The 27,976-nt window shown below is 43.3% G+C and overlaps 1 protein-coding gene across 4 annotated transcripts; it reads left to right on the forward strand.

The window, feature by feature from the left end:
- The first annotated feature begins 1,865 nt into the window (after window positions 1–1,865).
- st3gal2 (ST3 beta-galactoside alpha-2,3-sialyltransferase 2) lies at window positions 1,866–27,690 on the forward strand. 4 transcript variants are annotated; one of them, XM_031801841.1, is made up of 9 exons: window positions 1,866–2,329; window positions 16,475–16,799; window positions 17,054–17,092; window positions 17,532–18,387; window positions 20,833–21,026; window positions 21,814–21,993; window positions 22,379–22,424; window positions 24,075–24,194; window positions 24,362–27,690. In XM_031801841.1, the coding sequence occupies exons 4-9, from the start codon at window positions 18,043–18,045 to the stop codon at window positions 24,533–24,535; spliced, it is 1,059 nt and encodes a 352-aa protein (XP_031657701.1). In that variant the 5' UTR covers window positions 1,866–2,329; window positions 16,475–16,799; window positions 17,054–17,092; window positions 17,532–18,042; the 3' UTR covers window positions 24,536–27,690. The 4 variants fall into 4 exon arrangements, with proteins under 4 accessions (XP_031657701.1, XP_031657702.1, XP_031657700.1 ...); XM_031801842.1 differs by having other exon boundaries at window positions 17,554–18,387; XM_031801840.1 differs by having other exon boundaries at window positions 17,054–18,387.
- Window positions 27,691–27,976: the final 286 nt, after the last annotated feature.

The following is a 27,976-nucleotide window of genomic DNA, read 5'->3' on the forward strand; positions in this document are numbered from 1 at the left end:
TCTCATTCTAGTAGCCTATGCACTCACTCGCTTCCTGGTTAAAGAAAACCATCACTAAAATACTAAACAGGTCTTGTGACTAACCAGGTTTCTTCCACGTTGATCATGTTCAGCATCATGTAAGAGAAGTGGAATTTTGACAGCATCAATTTCATTGGCAATGACAAAGGCCATTGTAGTGTTTCCTAGAAACAGCAGAAGTTGTCTGACTTGCTGTCAGTGCATATGTACCTTCCCCGACTTTACTTGTCGATTTCAGTCTACTTTCGGCATTCCACTCCAAAACGCGCATCGTGTAGGCTATATTTAAGCAATAAGGCACAAGGAGGTGTGGTATATGGCCAATATACCACGGATAAGGGCTGTTGTACGCACGACACAATGCGGAGTGTCTGTATACAGCCCTTAGCCGTGGTATATTGGCCATATACCACAAACCTTCGAGGTGCCTTATTGTTATTATAAACTGGTTACCAACGTAATTAGAGCAGTAAAAATAAATGTTTTGTCTTACCTGTGGTATACAGTCTGATATAACATGGCTGTCAGCCAATCAGCATTCAGTGCTCGAAGCACCCAGTTTATAATTAAATACATTTTCTTCCCACTGGGTGTAACAGTATAACTTTAAACCGTCCCCTCGCCCATACCCGGGTGTGAACCAGGGCCCCTCTGCACACATCAACAACAGTCACCCACGAAGCATCGTAACCCATCGCTCCACAAAAGCCGCGGCCCTTGCAGAGCAAGGGGGTGACCACTACTTCAAGGTCTCAGAGCAAGTGAGTCACCGATTGAATCACTATTTTGCGCGCACCACCGCTAACTAGCTAGCTATTTCACATCTGTTACATGGGCAAAAACAGGTAGAATCTACATCGTTTCCACATCGTTTAAACAAAACAATTCAACGTCATCAACGTAAGGGAATTTTGTAATTTCCCCACCCAATGTTTAGCCTAAATCCAATGACATGGTGAAATGTGTTGTTTATTTCAAATTGAATGCATGTTAGTTGACAACTCAGCCAAATTTAAATCAAAACTAGACGTTGAACTGACGTCTGTGCCCAGTGGGTTTAAAAAAAAATGCAAATATATGTAATTGGAATTAAGTCTGCAAAACTTAAAATGGTATCATGTGCTGACCAATGGGTTTAATACAGAGTGAGGTTGACTCCTTGATCCACCCACTCCATTTATTGCAATGCACTATTTCATTTGATTTATTTAACTAGGCAAGTCAGATAAGAAGAAATCCTTATTTACAATGACGGCCTACCCCGGCCAAACCCTAACCACACTGGGCCAATTGTGCACCACCCTATGGGACTCCCAATCACGGCCAGTTGTGATACAGCCTGGAATCGAACCATGGTCTGTGGTGACGCCTCTTAGACAGCTGAAGCCACTCGGGAGCCCACTGCGCTGTATGAACTACATGTTGGCTTATAGAGAATATTTTTAAATATTAGCTGAGGTAAAAGTGGGGCTGGGATTACTCAGTAGGGTCTGTAGAATCTATATATGGTGCTATTTATAGTATTCCCAACTCCACTTTAACCTCGGCACATAGAATATTTTTTTCTCTACAGCCCAATATTGGGAACATACCAGTCTGAACATTGTATTTTTCGATAGTGGTCCTAACATACATTTTTTTAAAGCATATTTGTAATTACTTCCATAAATTCCTTGTTGCATTTGCTTATAAGCACAACACAAATGGACATCGAATGCAATATGTTTTTTTTGTGAGTTATTCACATGGCAATGTTTTAAAATGTGGGCTTTTATTTTTAATGACTCGTCATTATCATGCAAAGTGACGTTTTCGTTTGTGCTGCTGGCAGAATACTAGTGGAATGCGGATCTCTATTTTTCGGGAGCTGCCACAGCCATCGGGGTTTGAGCTAAGAAACTGGATCCTTCCTCGCTGAAACACTGCCCTACCTGTCGAATTTAAGGCAGGGATGTGTTTTTACCAGGAAAAGAAACTGCCTCAAAATATTTTGTATTTTACCTAGACTACATTTCACAATATAGGCTCACATCTGGATTCGTCACTGCACAGGCTGAATACGACATATCATGATGAAATTTGCCTAATGCTCGTCAGACGGTTTCCTCTCTCACTTTGATACATTCATTGTAGCTTAGAGTGGAAACTAATTTACATTCCGACAACGTGAGTACATAGAGGCAAACACATAGCCTATCGTTAGATGCATACGACAAATTAAATTAGAATATCTTTTTTGGGGGGGGGAGACAGCACAGATTGGTGATGGCTTTCGAGGTTTAGAAGCTGGCGAAATCAGATTTACAAGGTAAGGCTTTCAAGAATACTGCTTGAATTACATTTTCATTAGACTATTCATTAGGATGTGTTGGGGTTGAATGAAAAGCCTAGATTTGTGAAAGAATTACGAGATGTTGGGGATATAGTCTATTTCCGTTTAATGCATCGGTTTCGTGGTCGCCAATGTAGGATATCTCGTTTCTTTGTATCTTGTTCTCAGCTCTCAGTTTTAAACAGGGTGTTGTTCAATTTCTGAACTGCCCCATCGATCTGCCAGTGTTGCTAAGATACAGCAGTGCCATGAAGGATGGAGGGCAAGTGCTCGGGTGACGGGTTGTAGGGACACTGCAATTAACAGTAATAACCTATGATGCGTGCATCTCAACTGGTAGGCAACAATGTTTTAGGTCAAGCGTGGAGGCTCAGGCTTGGTTACTTTGTTGCACCAGGAATTGGAAAAGTTTATGGGCACGCGACATATTAGGCCTACACGTTTGTATTGTCCATTTCAAATTCACTTCATCATTTAGAATCATGCATGCGAGCTTCAAGTTTCAATTTTTTATGTCATGTGCACAAGTACAGTGAAATGCATTTTTGCAAGCTCTAAACCCAACAATGCAGTAATCAATATCAAGTTTTCACTAATAAATAACATAAGGCAGAACAAAAACACACAATAAATACAAATAATAGCATATTTGCAATGTGCAGGAATACTGGAGTGATTTACATATGTATAGGGGTAAGATGACTAGGCATCAGGATGTATGATTAACAGAGTAGGAGAAGCATAAATGAAGATTGTATGTGAGTGTGTGTGTGCATGTGTGTTGAGTCAGTATACATGTGTGTGCATGTTATGTGTGTGTTGGAGTGTGGTGAGGCCTGTCAGTGTGCATGATTTTAAAAATCAAATACAGTTAGTCTAGTCATTTTGTTAGTTATTTAGCAGTCTTGCTGCTTGGGGATATAGATGTCCTGGATGGCACAGAGCTCGGCCCCAGTGATATCCTGGATGGCACGGAGCTCGGCCCCAGTGATATCCTGGATGGCACAGAGCTCGGCCCCAGTGATATCCTGGATGGCACGGAGCTCGGCCCCAGTGATATCCTGGATGGCACGGAGCTCGGCCTCAGTGATATCCTGGATGGCACAGAGCTCGGTCCCAGTGATATCCTGGATGGCAGGGAGCTCGGCCCCAGTGATGTCCTGGATGATAGGGAGCTCGGCCTCAGTGATGTCCTGGATGGCAAGGAGCTCGGCCCCAGTGATGTCCTGGATGGCACGGAGCTCAGCCCCAGTGATGTCCTGGATGGCACGGAGCTCAGCCCCAGTGATGTCCTGGATGGCAGGGAGCTCGGCCCCAGTGATGTCCTGGATGGCAGGGAGCTCGGCCCCAGTGATGTCCTGGATGGCAGGGAGCTCAGCCCCAGTGATGTCCTGGATGGCAGGGAGCTCAGCCCCAGTGATGTCCTGGATGGCAGGGAGCTCAGCCCCAGTGATGTCCTGGATGGCAGGGAGCTCAGCCCCAGTGATGTCCTGGATGGCAGGGAGCTCAGCCCCAGTGATGTCCTGGATGGCAGGGAGCTCAGCCCCAGTGATGTCCTGGATGGCAGGGAGCTCGGCCCCAGTGATGTCTTGGGCTGTCCAAAACATGATCTGTCGCGCCATGCAATCGAGGGCGGTGCTGTTGCCATACCAAGCAATGATGCAACCAGTCAAGAAGCTCTTAATGGTGAAGCTGGAGAACCTTTTGAGGATTTGAGGTCCATTGCCAAACTTTTTCACCCTCTTGAGGGGTAAGAGGCGCTGTCACGCCTTTTTCACGACTGTGCGCATGTATGGACCATTTTAAGTCCTTAGTGATTTTGACCCAGAGGAACTTGAAGCTCTCGACCCACTCCACGGTAGCCCCGTCGATGTGGATGGGGGCGGTCTCTATTTAATGTTCTGCTATTTAATGTTTCAATGTGGTTGTGGTATCCATACCAGTTATTATTATAGGTCAATAAGATGTTTTGTTATTAAGTTATTGACAGTTATGTGTAAGTTCCTATTTGTGGCCAATTTCAAAGTTTCAAAAGAACGTTGGTGTGGAGACGACTCTCAATTGTACCTTCTTAGATAAGTGATCATAATGTAGAACTAATAGATTAATGTGTTTGATATATGCACATGATAGCATACTATATGGGTATTCATCACTATTTCTTGCCAATTGAAAATATGGGTTTTTCATGCTAGCAGTCGTACCACATGTCACAGTCAATACAGTGGCAGCATAACTTGGTTTTAGAAATGTTAGCAAATGTATTGAAAATGAAATACAGAAGTATCTCCTTTACACACCCCTGAGTCAATTCTTTGTAGAAGCAGCTTTGGCAGCAATTACAGCTTTGAGTCTTTCTGGGTAAGTCTCTAAGAGCTCCCACACCTGGATTGTGCATCATTTGCCCAAGTATTATTTTCAAAATTCTTCAAGCTCAGTCAAATTGTTTGTTGGTCATTGCTAGACAACCATTTTCAGGTTTTGCCATAGATTTCAGTCAAAACTGTAACTCGGCCACTCAGGATCATTCACTGTCTCTTCTTGGTATGCAACTCTAGTATATTTGCTTACCATATTTTCATACAGGCTTTCTTCCTCTCCGACAACTGAGTTAGGAAGGACATCTATATCGTTGTAGTGACTGGGTGTATTGATACACCATCCACAGTTCAATTTATAACTTCACCATTCTCAAAGGGATATTCAATGTCTGCTTTACCAATATGTGCCCTTTGTGAGGCATTGGAAAAACCTCCCTGGTATTTGTGGTTTAATCTGTGTTTGAAATTCACTGCTTGACTGAGGGAACTTACAGATAATTCTATGTGTGGGGTACAGATGTGGTAGTAATAAAAAAAAATATGTTTAACACTGTTATTGCACACAGAGGCAGTCCATGCAGCTAATTATGTTACTTGTTAAGCACATATTTACTCCTGAACTGATTTAGGCTTGCCATAACAAAGGGGGTTGAATACTTATTGACATTTTAGCGTTTCATTTTTAATTCATTAGTAAAAATAACATCTTGAAAAACGTTATTCCACTTTGACATTATGGGGTATTGTGTGTAGACCAGTAACAAATACTCTCAATTGAAAAATTCAGACTGTAACATAACAAAATGTCGAAAAAGTCGAGGGGTGTGACATTTATCTCAGCTGGGCTTAAAGGGTACAGTAGCACCACAAAAAGCACCCTCTCTATACAGAATGTAAATAAATAAATATTGTTCAATATTGTCAATACTAACTTTGCATAATATTGTAGTCTATAGTGTATATTTATACCCCAAACCATTCGTTTCCAAATAAACTTAACGTCCTCTCACTGTCAACTGCGTTCATCTTCAGCAAACCTAACATGTGTAAATATTTAAATATCTTCCACCAAGGCATCTGCAAGTTCCCGGACATTTCTGGGGGGAATGGCCCTAGCCCTCACCCTCCGATCCAACAGGTCCCAGACTTGCTCAATGGGATTGAGATCCGGGCTCTTCGCTGGCCATGGCAGAACACTGGCATTCCTGTCTTGCAGGAAATCACTCACAGAATGAGCAGTATGGCTGGTGGCATTGTCATGCTGGAGGGTCATGTCAAGATGAGCCTGCAGGAAGGGTACCACATGAGGGAGGAGGATGTCTTCCCTGTAACGCACAGCGTTGAGATTGCCTGCAATGACAACAAGCTCAGTCCGATGATGCTGTGACACACCGCCACAGACCATGACAGAACCTCCACCTGCAAATCGATCCCGCTTCAGAGTACAGGCCTCGGTGTAACGCATCATTCCTTCGACAATAAACGTGAATCCGACCATCATCCCTGGTGAGACAAAACCGCGATTCGTCAGTGAAGAACACTTTTCGCCATTCCTGTCTGGTCCAGCGACGTTGGGTTTGTGCCCATAAGCGAAATTGTTGCCGGTGATGTCTAGTGAGGACCTGCCTTACAACAGGCCTACAAGCCCTCAGTCCAGCCTCTCTCAGCCTATTGCGGACAGTCTGAGCACTGATGGAGGGATTGTGCGTTCCTGGTGTTACTCGGTCAGTTGTTGTTGCCATTCTGTACCTGTCCCGCAGGTGTGATGCTCGGATGTACTGATCCTGTGCAGGTGTTGTTACACGTGGTCTGCCACTGCGAGGACGATCAGCTGTCCGTCCTGTCTCCCTGTAGTGCTGTCTTAGGCGTCTCACAGTACGGACATTGCAATTTATTGTCCTGGCCACATCTACAGTCCTCATGCCTCCTTGCAGCATGCCTAAGGCACGTTCACGCAGATGAGCAGGGACCCTGGGAATCTTTCTTTTTGTGTTTTTCAGAGTCCGTAGAAAGGCCTCTTTAGTGTCCTAAGTTTTCATAACTGTGACCTTAATTGCCTACCGTCTGAAAACTGTTAGTGTCTTAACGACCGTTCCACAGGTGCATGTTCATTAATTGTTTATGGTTCATTGAACAAGCATGGGAAACAGTGTTTAAACCCTTTACAATGAAGATCTATGAAGTTTTTGGATTTTTACTAATTATCTTTGAAAGACAGGGTCCTGAAAAAGGGACGTTTCTTTTTTTTGCTGAGTTTAGAGTAGACTTTGCTATTCTGTATTTTTCACCATAAATCACTGTTGTTACAATTAGGCCCAGTATGCTCCTTTTAGGCCCAGTATGCTCCTTTTAGGCCCAGTATGCTCCTATTGTCACGCCCTGGTCAAAGTATTTTGTGTTTATCTTTATGTATTTGGTCAGGCCAGGGTGTGGCATGGAGTTTTTGTATTGTGGTGTGTTTTGTCTTGGGGTTTTGGTGTGTATATATTTGGGATGGTAGCTAGTGGGGTTATCTAGCAAGGTCTATGGCTGTCTGGAGTGATTCTCAATCAGAGGCAGGTGCTTATGGTTGTCTCTGATTGGGAACCATATTTAGGCAGCCATATTCTTTGAGTTTGTCGTGGGTGATTTTCCTTAGTGTCTTTGTTCCTGTCTACGTGTTAGGTTACACAAGTATAGGCTGTTTCGGTTTTCTTTACGTTTATTGTTTTGTAGTGTTTAGTGTTTATTCCTTGTTACGTTTGTTTGAATAAATATGGATGCAATCGACACGCTGCAGTTTGGTCCGACTCTCCTTCATCACAACTAGAAAGCCGTAACACCTATTAGGCCCAGTATGCTCCTATTAAGCCTAGTTTGTATTGAAACACATGGGGATAGGGTGTTGATATCCCTAATATTCAATAAACCTGAGCATACATTTTTTTCCTTCAGATTTAAATAGATTAAAATACCATGCATCTATTCGTGGTGCCTTTGCCAAGATGAATTCATTGTTGTCTTTATGTAGTGTTGTGTTGTCTCTCTTGTCGTGATTGTGTGTTTTGTCCTATATTTTGTATTTAATTTGTATTTTTAATCCCATCCCCCGTCCTTCAGGGGGCCTTTTGGCTTTTGGTAGGCTGTCATTGTAATTAAGAATTTGTTCTTAACTGACCTGCCTAGTTAAATAAAGGTTAAATAAAAATATAAAAATGAAGAACAATTAAAAGCCTCTGTACTCTCTCTAAGACGTTTGATGCAGGGAGAGAAGAATGTGTTTAGCATGAAGGATATCGGGGATAAAAGACCTACAAGTAGTGGAGCAAAATGGAAACAAGGGACAAGAAGATGACTATTGGATGCAGTTAAGGCCGTGGCATTGTCATATTGTTGTCCCTAATTCATCCAGGTGTTTCTATTTTTTGGTTCACCACATGTAACTTTGTCATACAACAGTAGAGAGGGAGACTAGAAACTGTCTTCAGACAGGCTTTAGGAAGACCAGTTGAACTAATTCATAAGAATAGCAGTCCTGCAAATGTGAATCAGCTTTCAGATAATTTATTGAAAGTTGGGTGTGTTATGGTTTTTGTTGCATGGCTTCTTATCCACAGAGGGCCATTGTGGGTTCAGGTTTGCGGTCTAACCAAGCAATAGCACACCTGATTCAGCTAACGCAAGTCTATGATTAGTTGAATCAGGTGTGTACTGGTTGGCAAGAACAAAACCCTGAGCCCAAATTGATCTTGGCGGATACGATTAACACACCCCCTGTTATGAATGCTTCTTCCATGGTGAATAGTAAGGATCAATTGATTTTAATATGTTAAGGGGAGATGATTATAATTTAAGCTTACATACGACATGTCTGTTTGTACTTTTTTTAACATTTGGAAATGAATTAAAATGGATTATTGAAGAGGTGGGCTTATTAGGAACCCCCATGGGCTTAAAGGGAACATTCACTACCCATTTAGCCCAGACTGGACTTTTCACGTTTGATCAAATATTTTTATCTCACAGGAAAAAAATGGTGTAAGCAAAGTCATAAAACATCACATGAGAAATGAATATGTCTTATGAAAATTAGGTCTGTATACGTTAGAAATGTCTAAATAGGTGCACATACCCTACCAATAGCCCTAATTGCACATAGCCTTAATAGCCATAGGTGTTGTGGCAGATGAAGTATAGCTTAGTGAATTGGATTTCCACTTAGCACTCTAGGAATGTATGTATAGCCTAAACATTCCGTGAGGAGCTTTGAAATACAAATCCCTGTCGCAAAATTCTTCGAATGTCAAAGCGTAGGCTCACGGGCATCCGGCTCAATGGTCCAGATTGTGTCAATCATTGGCTATTTGCCATACCCTATTTACTATATTTGGTATTGTCACTGTTTCATTTCAGTAGTTTTTTTTTACTCAGTCAAATAATGTTTACATCAAATAACAGTTACGTTGTAATTAGCACACACACACACATAATTAAAATACATAGTAGCAGTAAGCTGTGTGTAGGAATGTGTTATTGAGATGTGAATAATTGTTGATTTTATCGAACATGCATTTTCTTCAGCCTAATTAATGATGGGACCGACAGAATTTAGGAGACATTCAGCCCATGGTTTGTTGGAATAGATAAGAGACTAAGTGAGTCAGTTTGAGCCTGTGCTCATTGACCCATATGGTGCTGAGGTCTCGGCTCAAATTCAATATCCAGTTCTGGGACTACACTGTCAGTGATACTGCCCAGGACCTATAGAGCATTCAGCTAACTTACCATAAAGGACTACTAACTGTGCAGCCATGTATAAACCTTATTTGACAAGCACCAAAATGATAATCACATTATTAACCATAGTGTAACTATTTGTTGTTTACCTTTATTTAACTTGGCAAGTTAGTTAAGAACAAATTCTTGTTTTCAATGACAGTTTAGGAACAGTGGGTTAACTGCCTGTTCAGGGACAGAAGGACAGATTTGTACCTTGTCAGCTCGGGGGTTTGAACTTGCAACCTTCCGGTTACTAGTCCAACGCTCTAACCACTAGGCTACCCTGCCACCCCTTGGGATTTATAAATTTGAATGCACAGAGATACTGTGACGAGATCCTGAGGCCCATTGTCGTGCCATTCATCCGCCTCCATCACCTCATGTTTCAGCATGATAATGCACAGCCCCGTGTCGCAAGGATCTGTACATAATTCCTAGAAGCTGAAATTGTCCCAGTTCTTCCAAGGCCTGCATACTCACTAGACATGTCACCCATTGAGCATGTTTGGGATGCTCTGGATCAAAATGTACGACAGCGTGTTCCAGTTCTGGCCGATATCCGGCAACTTTCGACCAGCCATTGAAGAGGAGTGGGACAACATTTCACAGGCCACAGTCAACAGCCATGATCAGCTCTATGAGAAAGAGATGTGTCACACTGCATGAGGCAAATGGTGGTCACACCAGATACTGACTGGCTTTCTGATCCACACCCCTACCTTTATTTTAAGGCCCATCTGTATTCCCTGTCATGTGAAATCCATAGATTAGGGTCTAATGAATTTATTTCAATTGAATGATTTCCTTAAAATAACTGTAACTCAGTAAAATCTTTGAAATTGTTGCGTGTTATGTTTTTATATTTTTGTGCAGTATATATATTAACTAATATTTAGCTCACTATAATAAATCCCTTTACAATCCCCTTAAATTGTACCTTAATTAAAGTGTTACCCCACTGGGCAAAAACTGGTTGAATCAACAGTTCCACGTCATGTGGAAACGTTGATTCATGTGATGACGTTGAATGAACATGGAAAACTGAATTGCATTTTTAAAAAGTCATCAAAGTAAGGGAATTTCATATTTTTTTCACCCAAATTTGAACCTAAATCAAATGACATGGTGAATTTTGGGGAGGATTTCACGTTAGTTGACAACTCGACCAAATGTAAATCAAAACTAGACGTTGAACTGACGCCTGTGCCCAGTGGGACAGGATTTTCTGTTGCACCGTTGAGGATTTTTAAAAACATTTTGTACAGAGCTAGACATGTAGACTTATATAGTCCACTCTGAAGTATTTTCCAATTGAGCTCAACAACATTCATCAATTTGATATTTTACTAGGTTAATAATATGCTACCCAGGGAATTGAAAGTGCCAGCAGAAGTCCTATAGACACAGCTGTAACTAGGTTACTCACTTCTGAGGCCATACAGAGTGCTGTTAAAATGTGTCCGGCGAGAGTTCTAAGTAGGTTACTGTACGGAGCATCCTCCATCACAACCTAAAATAGGTTATTCACACAATGATTCAATTGCGAAGTAACCTACTGTAACATCTTTGTGCACAAGGACCTCTGTAAGTGTGCTGTAAATAGGCAGGTTCTCATGCAGACTGATGTCCGATAGAGAGGTAGATATATTGACGTGGGGCTCATTGAGACAACATGCAGTTCAAGGCAATCCGGGTTGCATAGCTATCTGTAACAACACGTAGTTGGACTAGGACATCCCTCCTAATTCCACTTTAGGAAACCCCTTTTTGAAGCAGAAAGTGGCAAACTGTATTTATTTTATACCCATGCCCGTCTTTAAAAAAGCTAAATGCTTCCAGTGTGTGTGTGTGTGTGTGTGTGTGTGTGTGTGTGTGTGTGTGTGTGTGTTTTCACACTCAGCTACTGCCGTAACTGGCTCTGGATTCCTAACAGATGGGATAGTCTCCTTGCAGAGACAGCCATCACATCAGCTTACAGAAAATGTGATGGCTTTGTGCAGTCAGGCTTTTGATCCTGTCAGTAACAAGTTTGTCCTCACCTGGGAAATTTGATGTGTGCTCAAGCCTGGCAGGAGTAGAGACGCTTCATGAATCTAATATCCCATTTCTCCCACACACACACACACACACCTTTTATTTACAGGGGAACTTCAGACCTTGATATCCTATCCACCCCATCTTGTAGCCTACCACTGTTTTCCTTTTCATTGGGTAATTGTACATGTTTAGTCTCTTGGGTTTTACAATATTCATTGCATTTGCATATACCGCCCGTTTTAGGCTAATCCAGTATAACTGTGCTTTTTTCAGGTAGGCCATGCTCATAACATGCCCACTGTATCCTAAGTGGTAGTGAGTGAGCCAGCTAGGGGTTAACTGTGTCAGACCAGCCCAGACTAGCTGAGGCTGCGTTCCAGGACTCTGTCACCCCTGCTTTCCACTGGATGGATGGGCTCTGCGGCGGGCCCTGGCAACGGGCCCCAGACCTGGGAGTCTGTGAGAACCTTCAATGGTCACAAACTGGCAGGAAGAGAGGCAGAGGGAGAGAGCGATGAAGGAGCAATATTAGATTGCTGTATTGAGTAATGAAGATAGAAAGGAATTGAATATGGCAAAGGGACAGAATGTGACACAGTGAAATGATTGAGAAATGTGATATGAGGTGAGGATCGACAATGAGAAGGTTAAAGGGGCCACTCGGTTGAGAGAGAGAGAGAGTTAGGAGGGATGATGTGGGAGGAGGAACAGGACAGCAAGGGAGGGAGGCGTACTTGACCTTTAAGAGCCCTCTGTGTGAAGCCTCAATTGATTCTCTATTCATCCTCTATTCAGCTGTGCTTTATTGCCACACATTTGTTTCTGCAATTTTGTCAAGGACAGCTAAAAATATCACAACCCTAATTCAACAACAATGAAATACCAATGATCCTTAACAATGGAACGTCTGCCTTGCATTATTGCTCATCGAGCACCCGCAGTCACCATTGGTTGAATTTGATAAAATTATGATAATTCGTGGAGAATCTGGAAATTAAGTAGGTAATTTTACATTGTTGGTATTTAATAAAGTGAGTCAGTACACTGGCTATCTGGTGGTATCCATTGTCCTGCTAAGTGGCTTCTCCTCTGACAGTAGCCAGGCTGCATTACAGTGTTATGGCTTTGAACAGAGCAGGGAGCTGAGCTGACTCACACACTCAGCAGTAGCTGGTCAGTCCTCAGAGAACAGACCTCCAAGCTAGGACTTATTGAACAGTAAGCACTGTGGAGGGAAGAGGAGAGGACATCAGGACTACAGAGAACATTTATAGAGTTTAAAAATCTGAAGTCTAAAATCAGTTTTAAGTGGTATGAAATATAGCATATCCATGATAAAACAGCTAATTATGAAATATGCCTACTGTGCCATATTCCACAAATAAGAACTCATGTATACACAGACAAATTATATTTCTTCTCACTAACTCACATACTGTCTCATCTACTTTGTATTATCTGAGCACTGTTACTGCTTCATACAGTTGAGCTGGTGGTTTGTGATAGAGGACAGCAGTATTCTGACAGCAGAGGGTCTCTGAATCAGCACGGAGGCTCCGTAACAATGCCATAGCGAGGGTCATACAAAAACCTAAGAGACAGCACAATACTCCTCTGGAGCTCTCGCTGTGGCTAGGTCTGTCACTGTGGCTAGGTCTGTCACCGTGGCTAGGTCTGTCACCGTGGCTAGGTCTGTCACCGTGGCTAAGTCTGTCACCGTGGCTAGGTCTGTCACCGTGGCTAGGTCTGTCACCGTGGCTAGGTCTGTCACCGTGGCTAGGTCTGTCACCGTGGCTAGGTCTGTCACCGTGGCTAGGTCTGTCACCGTGGCTAAGTCTGTCACCGTGGCTAGGTCTGTCACCGTGGCTAGGTCTGTCACCGTGGCTAGGTCTGTCACCGTGGCTAGGTCTGTCATTCTCTTGCCTATTCCTTTTGGATTAATAAACTTTGTAAGACTCCAACCATTTGCCTCCTTTGTCTGCATCTGGGCCTCGCCTTGTGTCATGATACAACGTCTACTGTTGAAGTATTTTTTTCATCACTTCTTTTTGCTACAATGCCATGGCAGCCAGCTGTGAGTCAATGTTTCCAGGGCAACAGAGGCACCTCACGCCCCCAGACCCCCACAACCCCATGTACAAAATCAGGACAGAGATGGAACAAAGAGTCTTACTTTGTGTGTGTGTGCACATGCACTGTGTGGGTTAACGGAAGAGACGACTGAGGGTGCGGTCACTCGCGGACTTGACATGCACCATGACCACTGCATCATACAGGAGCAGTGAGTGAGACCAGAGCCAAGCCTGTGGTTGTTGCTTGTGCTGTATCTTCCTGTCACATGAAGATAGATATAGCGTATCTCTCTACAGCAATCACTCAAGTCTCAAACCTCTCTCCTGACTCTCCCTCCATCTTCCACGCTCCTTTCAATCTCTCTCCCTCTCCTTCTCTCTTTCTTGCTCTTTTTTGATGTCCCTGTTCTCAAGGATCCTTAAGTAGGCTCCACAGCTTTAAGGAACAAATGCAATGCTTGCTGGTGAATATGTAATCTAAGATATATATTTTTTTCTAATTGGGAACAATGCAAGGCATTATTGGAGCTTTTAGCACTACGCCCACATGGAATCACAGTGCCTATAAATGAATCTGAAGCTGAGGCAGCAGTACCCAGCAGCCTGCCATAGCCACCTGTTTAGTTCAGTGGAGCTAGGCTGTTCCACTGCCAGTGTGTACTTGACTGATCTCTTCTTCCTGAGTATTAGTGTGTGCTGTATGCTATTGTTTTGGGAAGCCCAGGCTGGCCCACTTGTAAACTATGAAGTGTTTGTTGCTCATAAGTCTTTTCCGTCTGTTAGTCTTTCCTTGTCTTTCTGTAAATTTTATTCAGTGAGTGTTACACACATCTCTGCTGACCGCACAAAGAAGCAGTCCAGTCTATTATTCTGGTAGTCATGGAAACCTGGAGTCTCCTCTTTGGTGAAAGCCATAGTGCCATGTTAACAGAGAACAGAGTACAGACACTGATACACCTTTTACCAATAGCTCAAACATTGTAATTACAACAGGTGTTACTGCACAACCATATGTCTATGTAAGGGGGTAAATCCATTTGAAATCAATCACTATTTGACAGCATCCCGTTTGATTTAAACAAAACCTGCCATACATGTTTGCCCATGGAAGAAGTGGTCCGAAAGTTGACCCATTTGTCATACCCCGCCATACCATGAGATATGCATGTGTTCATCACTGGAAAATAGGGTTGTCAAGCTGTTGTATAATAAATTTTTTTTTACTTTCAACGTAAATGATCTAAAAACGTGTAGACTCTACTTTACTGAGGTGTTTTGTTGTGCCGCCATCAGTTCAGACACAACGTACTCTGGAGTACAGGGTTGGTGTCAATTCAATCATAGAAATATAATTAATAGAATGGACCTATCCCTTCAGACCACTGCAATTTAGTTGGTACACCATTCAAATTAAATTGACCTTTTACTTATAATTACTACCAAAAAGATGGCTGCCGGTCCACCCACCTTTGAATGTCAACTTAAATGGTCATGTCTATTCTATTATCTATATTTCTATTATTTCAATAGGTCTCCTATGGTCCTGTGTAGCTCAGTTGGTAGAGCATGGTGCTTGCAACTCCAGGGTTGTGGGTTTGATTCCCACGGGGGACCAGTGTGAAAATGTATCCACTCACTACTGTAAGTCACTCTGGATAAAAGTGTCTGCTAAATGACTCAAATGTAAGCAGGTTGTGGGGGAAAATATGATTTTCACCAATTCATATACATTTTTTGTGTTGCTCGTATCTAAACCAAAGGAGATCATTTTAAAATTATACCCTTCAGTTGGGGTCTCTATAAGCTTGAATATGAGTTCCTAAACCTAGCATGAAAGTCCATCCTTGTAGCTGTGTGGGCTGATATAGTCAAATGTTTGCCTTGGGGTAAGTTGAGCAAATAGATGTGTTTTCCTCCCAGATGTAATGCATGGCATTATCACTGGGATATGAGCTAACAACAAGGTCAACAATAATAATAATAATAATAATAAAGCACTAAGTGTTTGTTTGGTGTTAAGCTTGTGTTAAAGGACGCTTCAATTATTTAAAGACAAAAAAGTGATTGTGATTGTGTTGAATTGTGTTTGGGAAATAAACTGTCATGTTTACATGAATTCTGATTATTTCCAAGGATACACAAAATCTTGAAATATATGTAGATATCTTTGATAGAAAGAATACTATATTTCCCTTGACGGAGAGATGCTGAATGTAAAAAATGGCTCAATTGACCCTACTATGGAACATTTAGTTCAAATCAAAAAGGGATTGAATTCAAATGGATTTGCCCAAGATCTTACCTACACTGTTGCTCTCTGTGAGCTCTGTATTGTATTGTGGTTGCATAATTGCCAGCATATTATGGTCGAGTCACTGTGGAACATTATTTGGTGATTGTCTCTTTCTTTCTACATGTCATCTCTGGTCTTTGGCAGCAGAGTGCCTCAGCCATACTGTAGAGACATTCTCTTTTCATCTATAAGCTCCTAGGAGAGGCCCAAAGATAGAAGCACATCCTCTGTTCTGTCCTCAGAGACAAGCCTGAGAATGAGAGGGAAATTAGGTGTTTGGGAGGAAAGAGGAAGTCAAAGAGCATAAGCAGTAGAGATGGAAAGTGGTTTTAGGCTGAAGCAGGGGAATATGGGAGATGGAGAATCTGCTATACTGTGAGGACAAATTCTACTTCTGTTTTGTGTGTTAGTTTAGAAAGACCAAGTGAAAGAGTAAAGGCCGAGAGGGGCTCAGACGTGGCTTTCTTCACAGCAGACACAATACCTTGAACGACACAAAAGCTTTAAAATCAAATACTGTCATAAAGTCAAATACCAAGGTAAATGTCAGTATCTATATTCCTGGGAATCACCACAATGCCTGTGTGTTATAAATGCACTATTGATTCACACCCTCACTTATTTTATCTCCTCTCTCCAGGGGTCTACTGCTTCCTGAACAACAGTGTGTTGGTGTCTCAGGGGGACAGGGATCTGGAAACAAGTAGATAGGGAGCAGGAGATATAGGAGCTACAGGGGCCACGGTGTCTATCTGGTCCTCTGTTTCCCTGTGAGGCTGTCTTTGTGTCAGGGATCGAGAGGTGGACACACATACAGCCAAGGACTGGCTAACAGCAGGACTAAACCACTCTGAAGGGCACTGGAGGGCCACTGGGCAGAAGGTTGGCATCTGGCTGGCAGAGAGCGGGCACTGTGGTGGGCAGGCGACCGCAGCATCGAGATTACAGATTAGGCAGAACAGCAGGTCAGGGCACATTATCCTGACACAATCTGTACTTCCACCAACACCACACCGCAGAATTCAATTAAACCCTACTGCTCCTGCTACTGGCAGGCAGTGGCCCAGCCTCACACACATACACATATACACAAATAATCTCCACTGCTGGACAGCTACTGAGCCCCCCTCGCTTCCCTGCTGTCCTGTTTGACGATCAGCGCCAGATGGAGTGATGTGATTTTTTGATTTTGATTGGTTTATCTTTTTTTTCAATCCAGTCACTCATTGCCTCACGGTTCCTTGGAGATCATTCATTGGTAAGCTGTTTTAAGGTCACCATATCTACTTTTCTTAAGATTCTGGGTCAGTCCCCTTTGTCATTATGGTCAGAATGCTTTGATTACTTTGGGGGTTTTACTGTATTCTGTTTTTACTCTGGCTGAAAACCACTGGAATTTAGACAGAGAACCTGGACCCAGGGCATTAGAAGGGCTGGTAGATGCTCAGTCTGCCAACACAGGGACACACACCACTCACAGCCTCAATGAGAACTAGACTACAGGGCTCCAGACCCTATGTTTCAGAGCTGAACCCAAGGTCCTGAGTAGCTCTGCTACTCTGAGATGACACTAATGACTCAGTACCTGACTTTTACCATGGATATCACTGTAGGTGGATACGACTGCTAACCAAGGTTAACGGAGCGTGATAGGCTCTGACAGGTTCTCAGACTAACAGTGTACAATTTGTGTTGAGTTCGTCAGTTTTTTATGTGCAGACACTCTGCTGGAGCTCCCATCCAGGACTTGAGCAGTGCTGTGTGTGGAAAGTCGGGGCTGGGTGGAAGGTGTGAAGAGCGGCAGCCACGTGTGGAGAGACAGAGAGTGAAGGGAGCAACACACAACTCTGGGAGAAACTGTTTAGAGTGAGACACTGAGAGACACACTGTGGTGCAGCGGCTCTCCCTCTCTCTGTTTGACGGACTGGAAGAGTGTTCTCTCTGAGCCAGTGTGAGCCAGCCTGCACGCTGAGTGGAGCTGAGGCCAGTAGGGTGGGGACAGTGGCAGGGAGCGGTGCATGGCAGTGGGGGGGGCGGGTGCCGTCCGTCACCCAGCACCGGGAGGGGCGCTGGGGTTGGGGCTGGGTGTGGGGCGGCCCTAGGGGGGCGAGGGGCCAGAGGTCAGGGAAGCTGAGGCCCTGGTTGACAGGCGGGGCCAGCGTGGAGCGGGGGTGTCGGTCGGGGTCTAGCGACGGTGGAGGAGGGGGCATGCGGTGCTCACTGAGGGTGTGGGTGCTGCTGGGCTCCCTGGGCCTGGTCTTTCTCACCTCCCTCTTCTTCTCCATCTCCCTGAGGGGGGGCGTCGGCCTGCCCTACCTGGACCCACCCGGATGGGAGGAGTCTCGCCGAGTTAAACTAGTGCCCAACTACGCTGGTGCCCACCAGCTAAGCCCTCTAGAGGGCACCCAGCAGGAGAAGACATGTGCCTGCCCCCGCTGTGTGGGAGACCCTGGGGTGTCGGACTGGTTTGATGAGAACTACGACCCGGACATTTCCCCCGTGTGGACACGGGACAACATCCAGCTGCCTTCAGATGTCTACTATTGGTGGGTGGTAAGTGATCCAGTTGAACACCACCTATTTTTACTCCATTTTACCCATCCTCTTTCGTTCTCCTGGTCTCCATGGAAAGAATGAGAGCAGCTCTGCCAATCATATTAAAAGAAGACAGAGCTGTAAATGTCCTTGGAAGTTCTGTTTGAATTACTGTCAGGAAATCAAGCCAATGTGATCACTTGGATAAAAGAGGTTGTTATTTCTAACACTAACGTAGAGGAGGTGGGAGTTCAGAGGTTTAGCCTATTTAGCGTCACGTCCTTGAGCTGCTGGCTTTATATATATCCCACTAGATAATTAGGTGAGATTGTAAACAGAAGTAGACCGGCCAGTGCCGAAACAGTGTAAAGTAAACGAGATTAGAGAGAGGAGGAACTAATGAGGTAGGGAAAGGTGAAGGAGTGCATAGATTAGGATTAATGCATCTCCTGTAAAGTCAAAAGTCTGCAATTTTGAGTTGGTTAGAAGATATTGTTTTAGGAACATATCTCTTATGGAATTGGCTAGTCTTTGAGGAGAGTGCTGGCCCCTTACACTCTCAAAAAAAGGGTACAATTAGAGTACAGTATTGTTCTCGGGGGTACAAAAATATCAAAATACACATAATGTACCTTCAGACATACACATATAATCTCTATTCAGTGCCTTTTAGGGTACATGTGTTGATAATCTAGTATAATGGTCCACTTTTCTACCCAATATTTTGGATATAAAGGTACAGTACAATCAGCACAAACTCGCAAAAACCTTGACCATCTGTCATATTTCCCAACATGCTCTATTGTGGGTATTTTTTTGGGGGGTTGTTTCAATGTGTTCTTTGCATGCACATTGATTGATTGATCTTATGCTACACAAAGGTAAATAACATACACTACAGTTCAAAAGTTTGGGGTCACTTAGAAATGTCCTTCTTTATGAAAGAAAAGCACATTTTTTGTCCATTAAAATAACATCAAATTGATCAGAAATACAGTGTAGACGTTGTCAATGTTGTAAATGACTATTGTAGCTGGAAACGGCAGATTTTTTAAATGGAATATCTACATAGGCGTACCGAGGGCCACTATCAACAACCATTGCTTAGCTAATCCAAGTTTATAATTTAAAAGGCTAATTGATCATTAGAAAACCCTTTTGCAATTATGTTAGCACAGCTGAAAACTGTTGTTAAAGAAGCAATAAAACTGGCCTTCTTTAGACTAGTTTAGTATCTGGAGCATCAGCATTTGTGGGTTCGATTACAGGCTCAAAATGGCCAGAAACAAATAACTTTCTTCTGAAACTCGTGAGTCTATTCTTGTTCTTAGAAATTAAGGCTATTCCGTGCGAGAAATTGCCAAGAAACTGAATATCTCGTACAACGCTGTTTACTACTCCCTTCACAGAACAGCGCAAACTGGCACTAACCAGAATAGAAAGAGGAGTGGGAGGCCTCGTTGCACAACTGAGCAAGAGGACATTAGATTGTCTAGTTTGAGAAACAGACACCTCACAAGTCCTCAACTGGCAGCTTCATTAAATAGTACCCGGAAAACACCGGTCTCAATGTCAACCGTGAAGAGGCGATTCCAGGATGCTGGCCTTCTAGGCAGTGATACAGCCTGTGATACAGCCTGGATTCAAACCAGGGACTGGCCTTAGACCGCTGCGCCACTCAGTGTATATACCTGGTATAAGGGAGAGGTGCAATGAAGAGTATAGTCATAGTTTCTCTACAATGAAGCCTGAGAGGAGCAGAGCAGGAAAGACACTGTCTGGCAGCAGCAGTGCCCACTAAACATCTGCCAAGAATTAGTGACCCTGCAGAAATCTGCTGTGCAGTGCCAGGCGTTGGCATCGAGGAGAGGGAGAGAGATGAGAGAGGGAGTAAGAGAGAAAGAGGAAAGGATAGAGGGGGAGCAATGGGGAGAGAGGAAAAGAGAGAGACAGTGAGAGGGTCATGTAGGGGAAACAGAATTGGGGAGGAGGTGGCAGGGGGGAGCAGTTGTGCGAGAGAGAGAAACAGGGTTGCTGGTGGGAGAGGTATTTGAAGGAGGTGCCAATAGTCTGATGGAACTATTCTGTTTCTTTGTTGGGAGGCGCTCAGATAGCCAGGTGTTGAACAACAGCCTCTCATTTTCACCTTCAGTGTTTATACATAGATGTCCTCCCTCATCCATTTCCCCCCAAAACATCTCACCTCTTTTCACGTTTATTTAAATATTCAGTTTCCTATTCTTATTTTCATGAATCACTACTACACCCTCCCCCTCTGCCCTATTTCGACATCCTGGTGGAGGAAAGAGTGTCCTTTTCTGCCCTCAGAACCACCTCTTCTTCTCCCATCCCATCCCCCTCTCCTCAGCCAGTTTCAGTGGCCTGTCCTCCCATATGAGTCTATGGTACTGCCCCTGCCTGCTCTCCTGACCGTGCTGCCTCTCTGTCGCCCCCTGCATGTAGATGCTGCAGCCTCAGTTCAAGCCCCACACTATCCAGCAGGTGCTGCTGCGGCTGTTCCAGGTGATCCCAGGCCGCTCCCCCTACGGCTCTTGGGACCCCGCTCGCTGCCTGCGCTGTGCAGTGGTGGGGAACTCAGGCAACATGCGTGGGGCTGGGTATGGGCCCACCATAGACGGCCACAACTACATCATGAGGTGAGGAAGGGAAGGAGAGGGGGTGGGAGAGAAAGAGGATGCTTGTTTTCTAAATCTGTTTATTAGCTGTTAATTAAGTTGTATTATACCGTGTATAATACTACGATTGTAAGCTTTCGTATCTCTGCAGAACATTGTGTACCCTTATGGTGGGTGGGGAGGGGGCGTAGGGTGTCCTCAACAATTGGTTCTGCTGATGTCTTGAGTCTGATTATGTTTGATGAAATCTTCCCTCATTGGCTGGATAATTGGTCATGTGACCAGCAGCTCTCCCTCGGCTGCAGCTTTGTGTCTTAAGAAGATAAAGGCAGCAAAACATATAGATTATAACGGTAATGCACTAAATCCTACTGAGCTAATCCCTCTCCCTGTCTGTCTGCAAACACACACAGACCGACAGACACATACATAGCATATACTCACACAAACATTACACATGCACAGCCATGCATACAGTCCACTATACAATTGCACACACACATAACACATATGCAATCCATGGACAGGGATGGAGACAATCAGTGACAATATCTAAGCATGGCAGTGGGTTTGCATATGAAAGAGGGGAAAGAGAGAGTGTTTTTAATGACAGTAGAATGTGTGTGGGTGGATAAATAACAGTAATGAAACTCAGCACAGCATCCAGGGATCAGCAGCCATTTGCTGCCTTCTGAAGCCTGCCTGCGTGGGCCCAACCAGCTACTAGTCTGTCTGTCTGTCTGTCTGTCTTTGGAGTTACTTCCAGCATGGTCTAATTCCCTGTGTCTGTCCTGTCTGTGTCCTTCAGGATCAACCTGGCTCCCACGGTGGGCTATGAGGAGGATGCAGGCAGCCACACCACTCACCACTTCATGTACCCAGAGAGTGCCAAGAACCTGGCAGCCAATGTCAGCTTCGTCCTGGTGCCCTTCAAGACCCTGGACCTGCTGTGGATCACCAGCGCACTCTCCACTGGACAGATCCGCTTGTAAGAGCAATGCTCACACACACACGTGCATTTACGCATGGACACACACACACACACACACATACACACACACACACAGTCCTACACATTCAAACTCAATCCAGCTCCATTTATATTGCTTTAACACACACACGTTTTCACACTAGCAGATTTTGTTCACATGTTCAAAGTGACCTGCTGCTTCACACCTTCACAAGCACAGTGCCACTCTCTCTCTCGCTCTCTCTTCGCTCTCTCCTCCCAGTCCAGGTCAGAGCACATCATCAACAGAGCACTCTCTCTGTGGAAACATGGGAACGTGCCATCTGTGAATCATTCAATCACTTAAAAGCAATTTAGAAAGTAAAGGATAAAAGAGTGTTTCATCTCTCCCTCTCTCTCTCAGTACCTACGCCCCTGTGAAGCAGTTTCTACGGGTGGACAAAGACAAGGTACTACGTCCATCATCAGAATCTCTCCGATCTCTTATATGTATCAGTCAATGGTACTTTTCAACGGAACATAATTGTAGTTGAAGAACCCGTTTAGGTGCTAGATAGCACCTTTTATTCTAAGAGTGTAGCTGTGCTGTTGAGGAACTAGAGCAAGCACACTTGTAGTTGTTTCGTTTGGAACACAGCCCTGCATCCCTGATATCACACATGCAATACAAAAGGGGTCCATTATAAATCGAAATAAGGGTCCGGTGGGCATAATTTAAAAGCTTATTCTATTAGCCAGAACGACTAGCTAAGTTATACAATACGATAGATAGGCTTTCACAATGCAATTCATGGAAACGGATCATAATTTGCATACAGGTGCATGTGTCGCGCCAATTTTCTTCACAGTAGACAAGCAGGCTCATTCTGTTCAGAATAACCTAAGGGATGACGCTATGTCATCTTATAAGTGTACAAACATAATGATCATAAACGTTGACACTGTATATGACATGACTTTTATGATATGGAAATGTACATTTGGACAGGTGTTTGGCTTGCTTGTATGACATCAAAGCAGTATTTACAATCCTCATCTTTCACAATTTTTTATTTATTTTATTTTACCTTTATTTAACCAGGCAAGTCAGTTAAGAACAAATTCTTATTTTCAATGACGGCCTAGGAACAGTGGGTTAACTGCATGTTCAGGGGCAGAACGACAGATTTGTACCTTGTCAGCTCAGGGATTTGAACTTGCAACCTTCCGGTTACTAGCCCAACGCTCTAACCACTAGGCTACACTGCCGCCCCACAATACATCGAGTCCTCATAATTTGCAGCATTTCCCTCACTCAGTCAACCAAAAATGTGCAAAAGTCTTAATATCCTAATGTTTCTTTAGACCTGCCTAAACGAAGGGAAAAAATGGCTCTGTTAAAATGTAGCTGCCCCAAGGCTGTGTCATTGCCAGCTATTTTTATTAATCGAGGCCTGGCTATTTCAGTGTTAAACGGCCATATGGCACTGCACATATGCTTTTGGGTCAAGTGCAAGTTGCCGATGGTTGATGATCACTTGTGATTTATCAGGTCTTTGTTAATTGCTGCAATTGTGAACCTTAGTAAATATAACTGAAATTGTTCAAGGAAGAAATTAATGCGATTCTGTAGATGCTCTGTTTTTAATTGAAATAGATGTTCTACCTTGTATTGCATACTTTTTATTTGACCATATCATGTTTTAGGTTATTTCTAGCTGTGGGTGGAGCTTTAGGTATTGTCTACTAATGTAGCCAGCTTTTGTAAAAAGAAATGTTGAAATTAAATGTTCCTTAAGGCTCTACATTAATCAACAACTGAAGAAGTAAGTGTATGTAATGACATTTACAAATGCATTCATTTCACAATTTATAAATATCCCATTCATGATATATATAAATACCTTAGAAATAATCTTATGAATTGACAATAACTCCTTTATAACTGGTACATTATTAGAGCATTATTAATAATGAAAAAATTGTGGACATACTATGATCAAACACCTTATTCATTATCATAAATGGCTATTTAGTGATTTCTTAGTGACATTTACAAATGTTGGAAGAATTATTAATAAATGGTAAGTCAACTCTTTACAAACTGTTTATCTCCACAGGTTCAGATTTTTAACCCAGCCTTCTTCAAGTACATCCATGACCGCTGGACCAGGCACCACGGACGCTACCCCTCCACAGGCATGCTGGTTCTGTTCTTCGCTCTGCACGTGTGCGACGAAGTGAGGCACTCACACACACACACACACACACACACACACACACACACACACACACACACACACACACACACACACACACACACGTGTCTCTCGGTCTGTTAGGATTGACATGAACCGGATTTGTTGGTCTATCTGTAATGTTTGAAAACCTTGGTCTTGTTTTCCAGGTGAATGTTTTTGGCTTTGGCGCTGACAGTCGAGGCAACTGGCACCACTATTGGGAGCAGAACCGCTACTCTGGAGAGTTTCGGAAAACAGGGGTACATGACGCAGACTACGAGGCCCAGATCATCGACTCGCTAGCGAAGGCCGGAAAGATCCAAGTTTTTCCAGGAAAGTGAGGGCTGGAGGTGTGGTGGGCTGGCTTACAGGAACACTAGAGTAACCATCGCCACCATCTTTATGTGCTTAGTTATCTGTTTCTTTGTGATTTGCATAGAGAGGGTTCCATAACACTAGATCATACGTTGCCTGATGACCCTGTTCCCATTGTGCAGGAGGGTAAGTTGCTGATGGTTGTGAGTGGAACTACATGTGACTACACACTCTGCCCCCAACAGGCCTACCTCCATAGCCCTCAGCCCTGAGGAGAAATGAACGGACAGAACTATAGGAATAATGTAGTGGGGGAGGAGAAGTCTGGCCTAGCCACTGTATGGACCTGTGAACCAGTCCCATCCACAATCCCACCTCCTGCTCATCCGCAGGGGGTTGAGTCATCACACGCCTTAGGGGTCTCACACCCAGAGACTCAGCCCCCCGCCCACTCTGTAGCCACCACCCTAAATGTCATGGCAACAAGTGACGGACACTGATCTACCCCTGCCGTGTTCACACCCACCTGTATAGCTGCTGTTAAAGCCCCCTTGCCCCTCGGAGCTGGGAGTACTAGGTAGTTGAAGTTTCCGTGATTGGAAGTCCAGAGGCTTACTGTTGTAATTATATGACTATCATGTTGAAGGTATGTACGGCCCACAGGGATTTGACCACATATACAGTATTAACCGTTTGATTTGTTTTAACCATTTTAAGTGACTAATCATCCTGCTAATTAGGTGGATTGGGGAGAGGCTTACACATGGTCAACAACAACACAAGCAGACATATCGCGATAAGACTAACACTACTCACTCATTAACATACACACACACTCTTCCACACATACACCGTTCACACAATGTTCTTGGTCATTTAGAGCTAATACCACTAAGTATAGGACTGAGTACAAAGAGCTCACACTAAAATGACCTGCTGCCTCCTGCTGCCTGTTAAGGGATACTGCATCACTCTGAGGCCCATACATTATATGTACATAGGACAAACTGAAGGCTGCCTACTCTGTGTCTAATGATGGCCACTTGATAATGGAAAGTAATATGGCACAACATAACTAACCCGACTGCTAGTAAAAAATGCCACTATATTTTCAGATCAGAGTTTAGGAACTCTAAAAAGATAGGTAGCTTAGCGGGTAGTCTAGGCAGGTAGTCTAGCAATTAAGAGTGTCGGCCAGTAACTGAAAGGTTGCTGGTTCAAATCCCTGAGCTGACTCGGTTAGAAATCTGTCTGTGCTCTTGAGCAACACACTTAACCCTATTGCTTTTGTAACTAGCTCTGGATAAGGGCGTCTGCTAGTTTAGTTAAATGTAAAAACTGTCTTTAGTCCTGGCTGCAGTAGTTATTAGCCAGTTTGGCAATGTGACATTCAGTCAAGGATTTCTGCTGTTGTGTAATCCTATGATGATATCATAAATATGGTAAATACCATTATTAACTACATGATATACTTGTATTATATCTATCCTTTGCACATCATGGAGTTCTTATCTGACACTCTGACATTGAGTTGGGCAGATCACTGTAACTGATTCCTATACATACTCAGTTCTGTGTGGAATTTTTGTTTTGTTTCAGGTATGTGTCTCTACCTGACACACATACTTTAAGGACATCTACGGAGTGCCAGTGAGTTTTTATAAGCCCTCACTCCTTACTAGTGTGTGTGAGAGAGTGCTGTAAACAAAATTGTGTGATTTACTTAGTGTTGTCAAAGTGAGATTTTCAGTTAGACCCCTCTCATAAACAAAATAGACACATATCAGAAATTTACAGCAATGTGACAACACACACACACATCCATGCTTGCGTGCCTTGTCCCAGTGTTGGACATACCTTTCCTGCAGTGCACCATAAACCTCAGTACACGTGTGCTACCTTAAGCTTGATTTAGTCTGCACAGGACATTCACACAAACCCTACCCTACTATGGGTACTGCTATTGTGATCATAACAGCGTGTCAGCCATGTCTCTTACACACATACACATATTCTGAGGGCTTCAAATGTCTTCTCTGACTTAGACCATACACCTTATATTATACCCACCCCCTCTGGTCTCGCCTGGCTGAGAGCTGTGCCTTCTGGACCCATATGATTCACTCTGCCTTTCTCTTGGAGCCACGTAGAGGCTTCCTTTATGCTGTTGCTTTTTAAACAACTCATTATCTAGAGATTAAAGAAAATCAACTCTTATCTGTGACTAGAAATGGGTAAAGTTGATGACTATGGTTGTATTCATTTGCTCTTCTCAATCAGTGTTTTGCCATTGTGTCTGTGATTCGTATCTGCTGAGGTATCGTGTTCAAGATGACAGCCGATGGCATTGTGTCTAGTGGTTAAAACATGTCTCCACCTTATGTCTGTGTTTTACATGGAATGTTTCTTAGTAAGTATACCCAACACTTTCCTGGGTGATCCTACTGACTACGCCAGAAATAAAATGTGCAATACATACTCAAAGAAAATCAAACACAATGGACATTGTTCTAATGATTGGACATAACTTTGATTCAGTTACTCCCAATTACTTTTGTAATAACTGTTTATACAACAGGACAAAACCCATATCTACTGTAACAATAAAGCTAGCACATTGAAGCTGAACGCCACGTTTTAGCCCAACGTGCTTAAGGATACAGTATGTTCCCCAATATGTTGTTTGATTGCTGTGTACACTGTGGGGAACTGACTGTGTAAAAGGTGAGAAATCCTTTTCAACTCTGCTGTCCCTGATAGTATTATTCCGTAATGGATAGTTTTGAATGTATTTGAGTTCATCGGGTCTGGCTTGAGTGGCTTCTAGTGATAACTGAATGGTCTCTTATGAAGAGTGGCTTCTAGTGATAACTGAATGGTCTCTTACGAAGAGTGGCTTCTAGTGATAACTGAATGGTCTCTTATGAAGCATCTATGCTGTTGCAGTGTTTTGATGGTTTCATCTCCAGCTCTTCATTAGAGGTCTCTTGTGCACAACAACATATACCGACAACAGACTGATGGTACCATCAGTGTTACTATCATTATTACCAATAGTATCCTCATTAGTATTATGACTGTCATTGGTTGTAAGCACTCTCTCCTTACTACTTAAAACCTCAGTGTGTGTGATGGACTGTTTTTAATCACATGCTGTTGTGAAAATAAAAGCAACATGAAAAAATGGTGGTTTTCTGGGTCTTCTTTTCTACAGTGGGGCAGTAAGAGCACTTACAACACATCAGCCCCTGTACTAACTCTGGACATCGTTACCTTGCATCAGACTGACCAGATAAATAGGTCATCTGATCATCACCTATGAACTACAGGAGAAGACAGATTTAAATACTAGTAGGAGGAGAAATTAAGAAATCTAGTGTTATCAGTATTTTTCTTCCACAATATGGAATTCATCAAGGCATGAATGTGTTGTGACATTCATAAGTGGCAATAAAATGCATTTCACA

This window comes from Oncorhynchus kisutch, linkage group LG22, assembly GCF_002021735.2.
Source record: "Oncorhynchus kisutch isolate 150728-3 linkage group LG22, Okis_V2, whole genome shotgun sequence".
Taxonomy (NCBI): domain Eukaryota; kingdom Metazoa; phylum Chordata; class Actinopteri; order Salmoniformes; family Salmonidae; genus Oncorhynchus; species Oncorhynchus kisutch.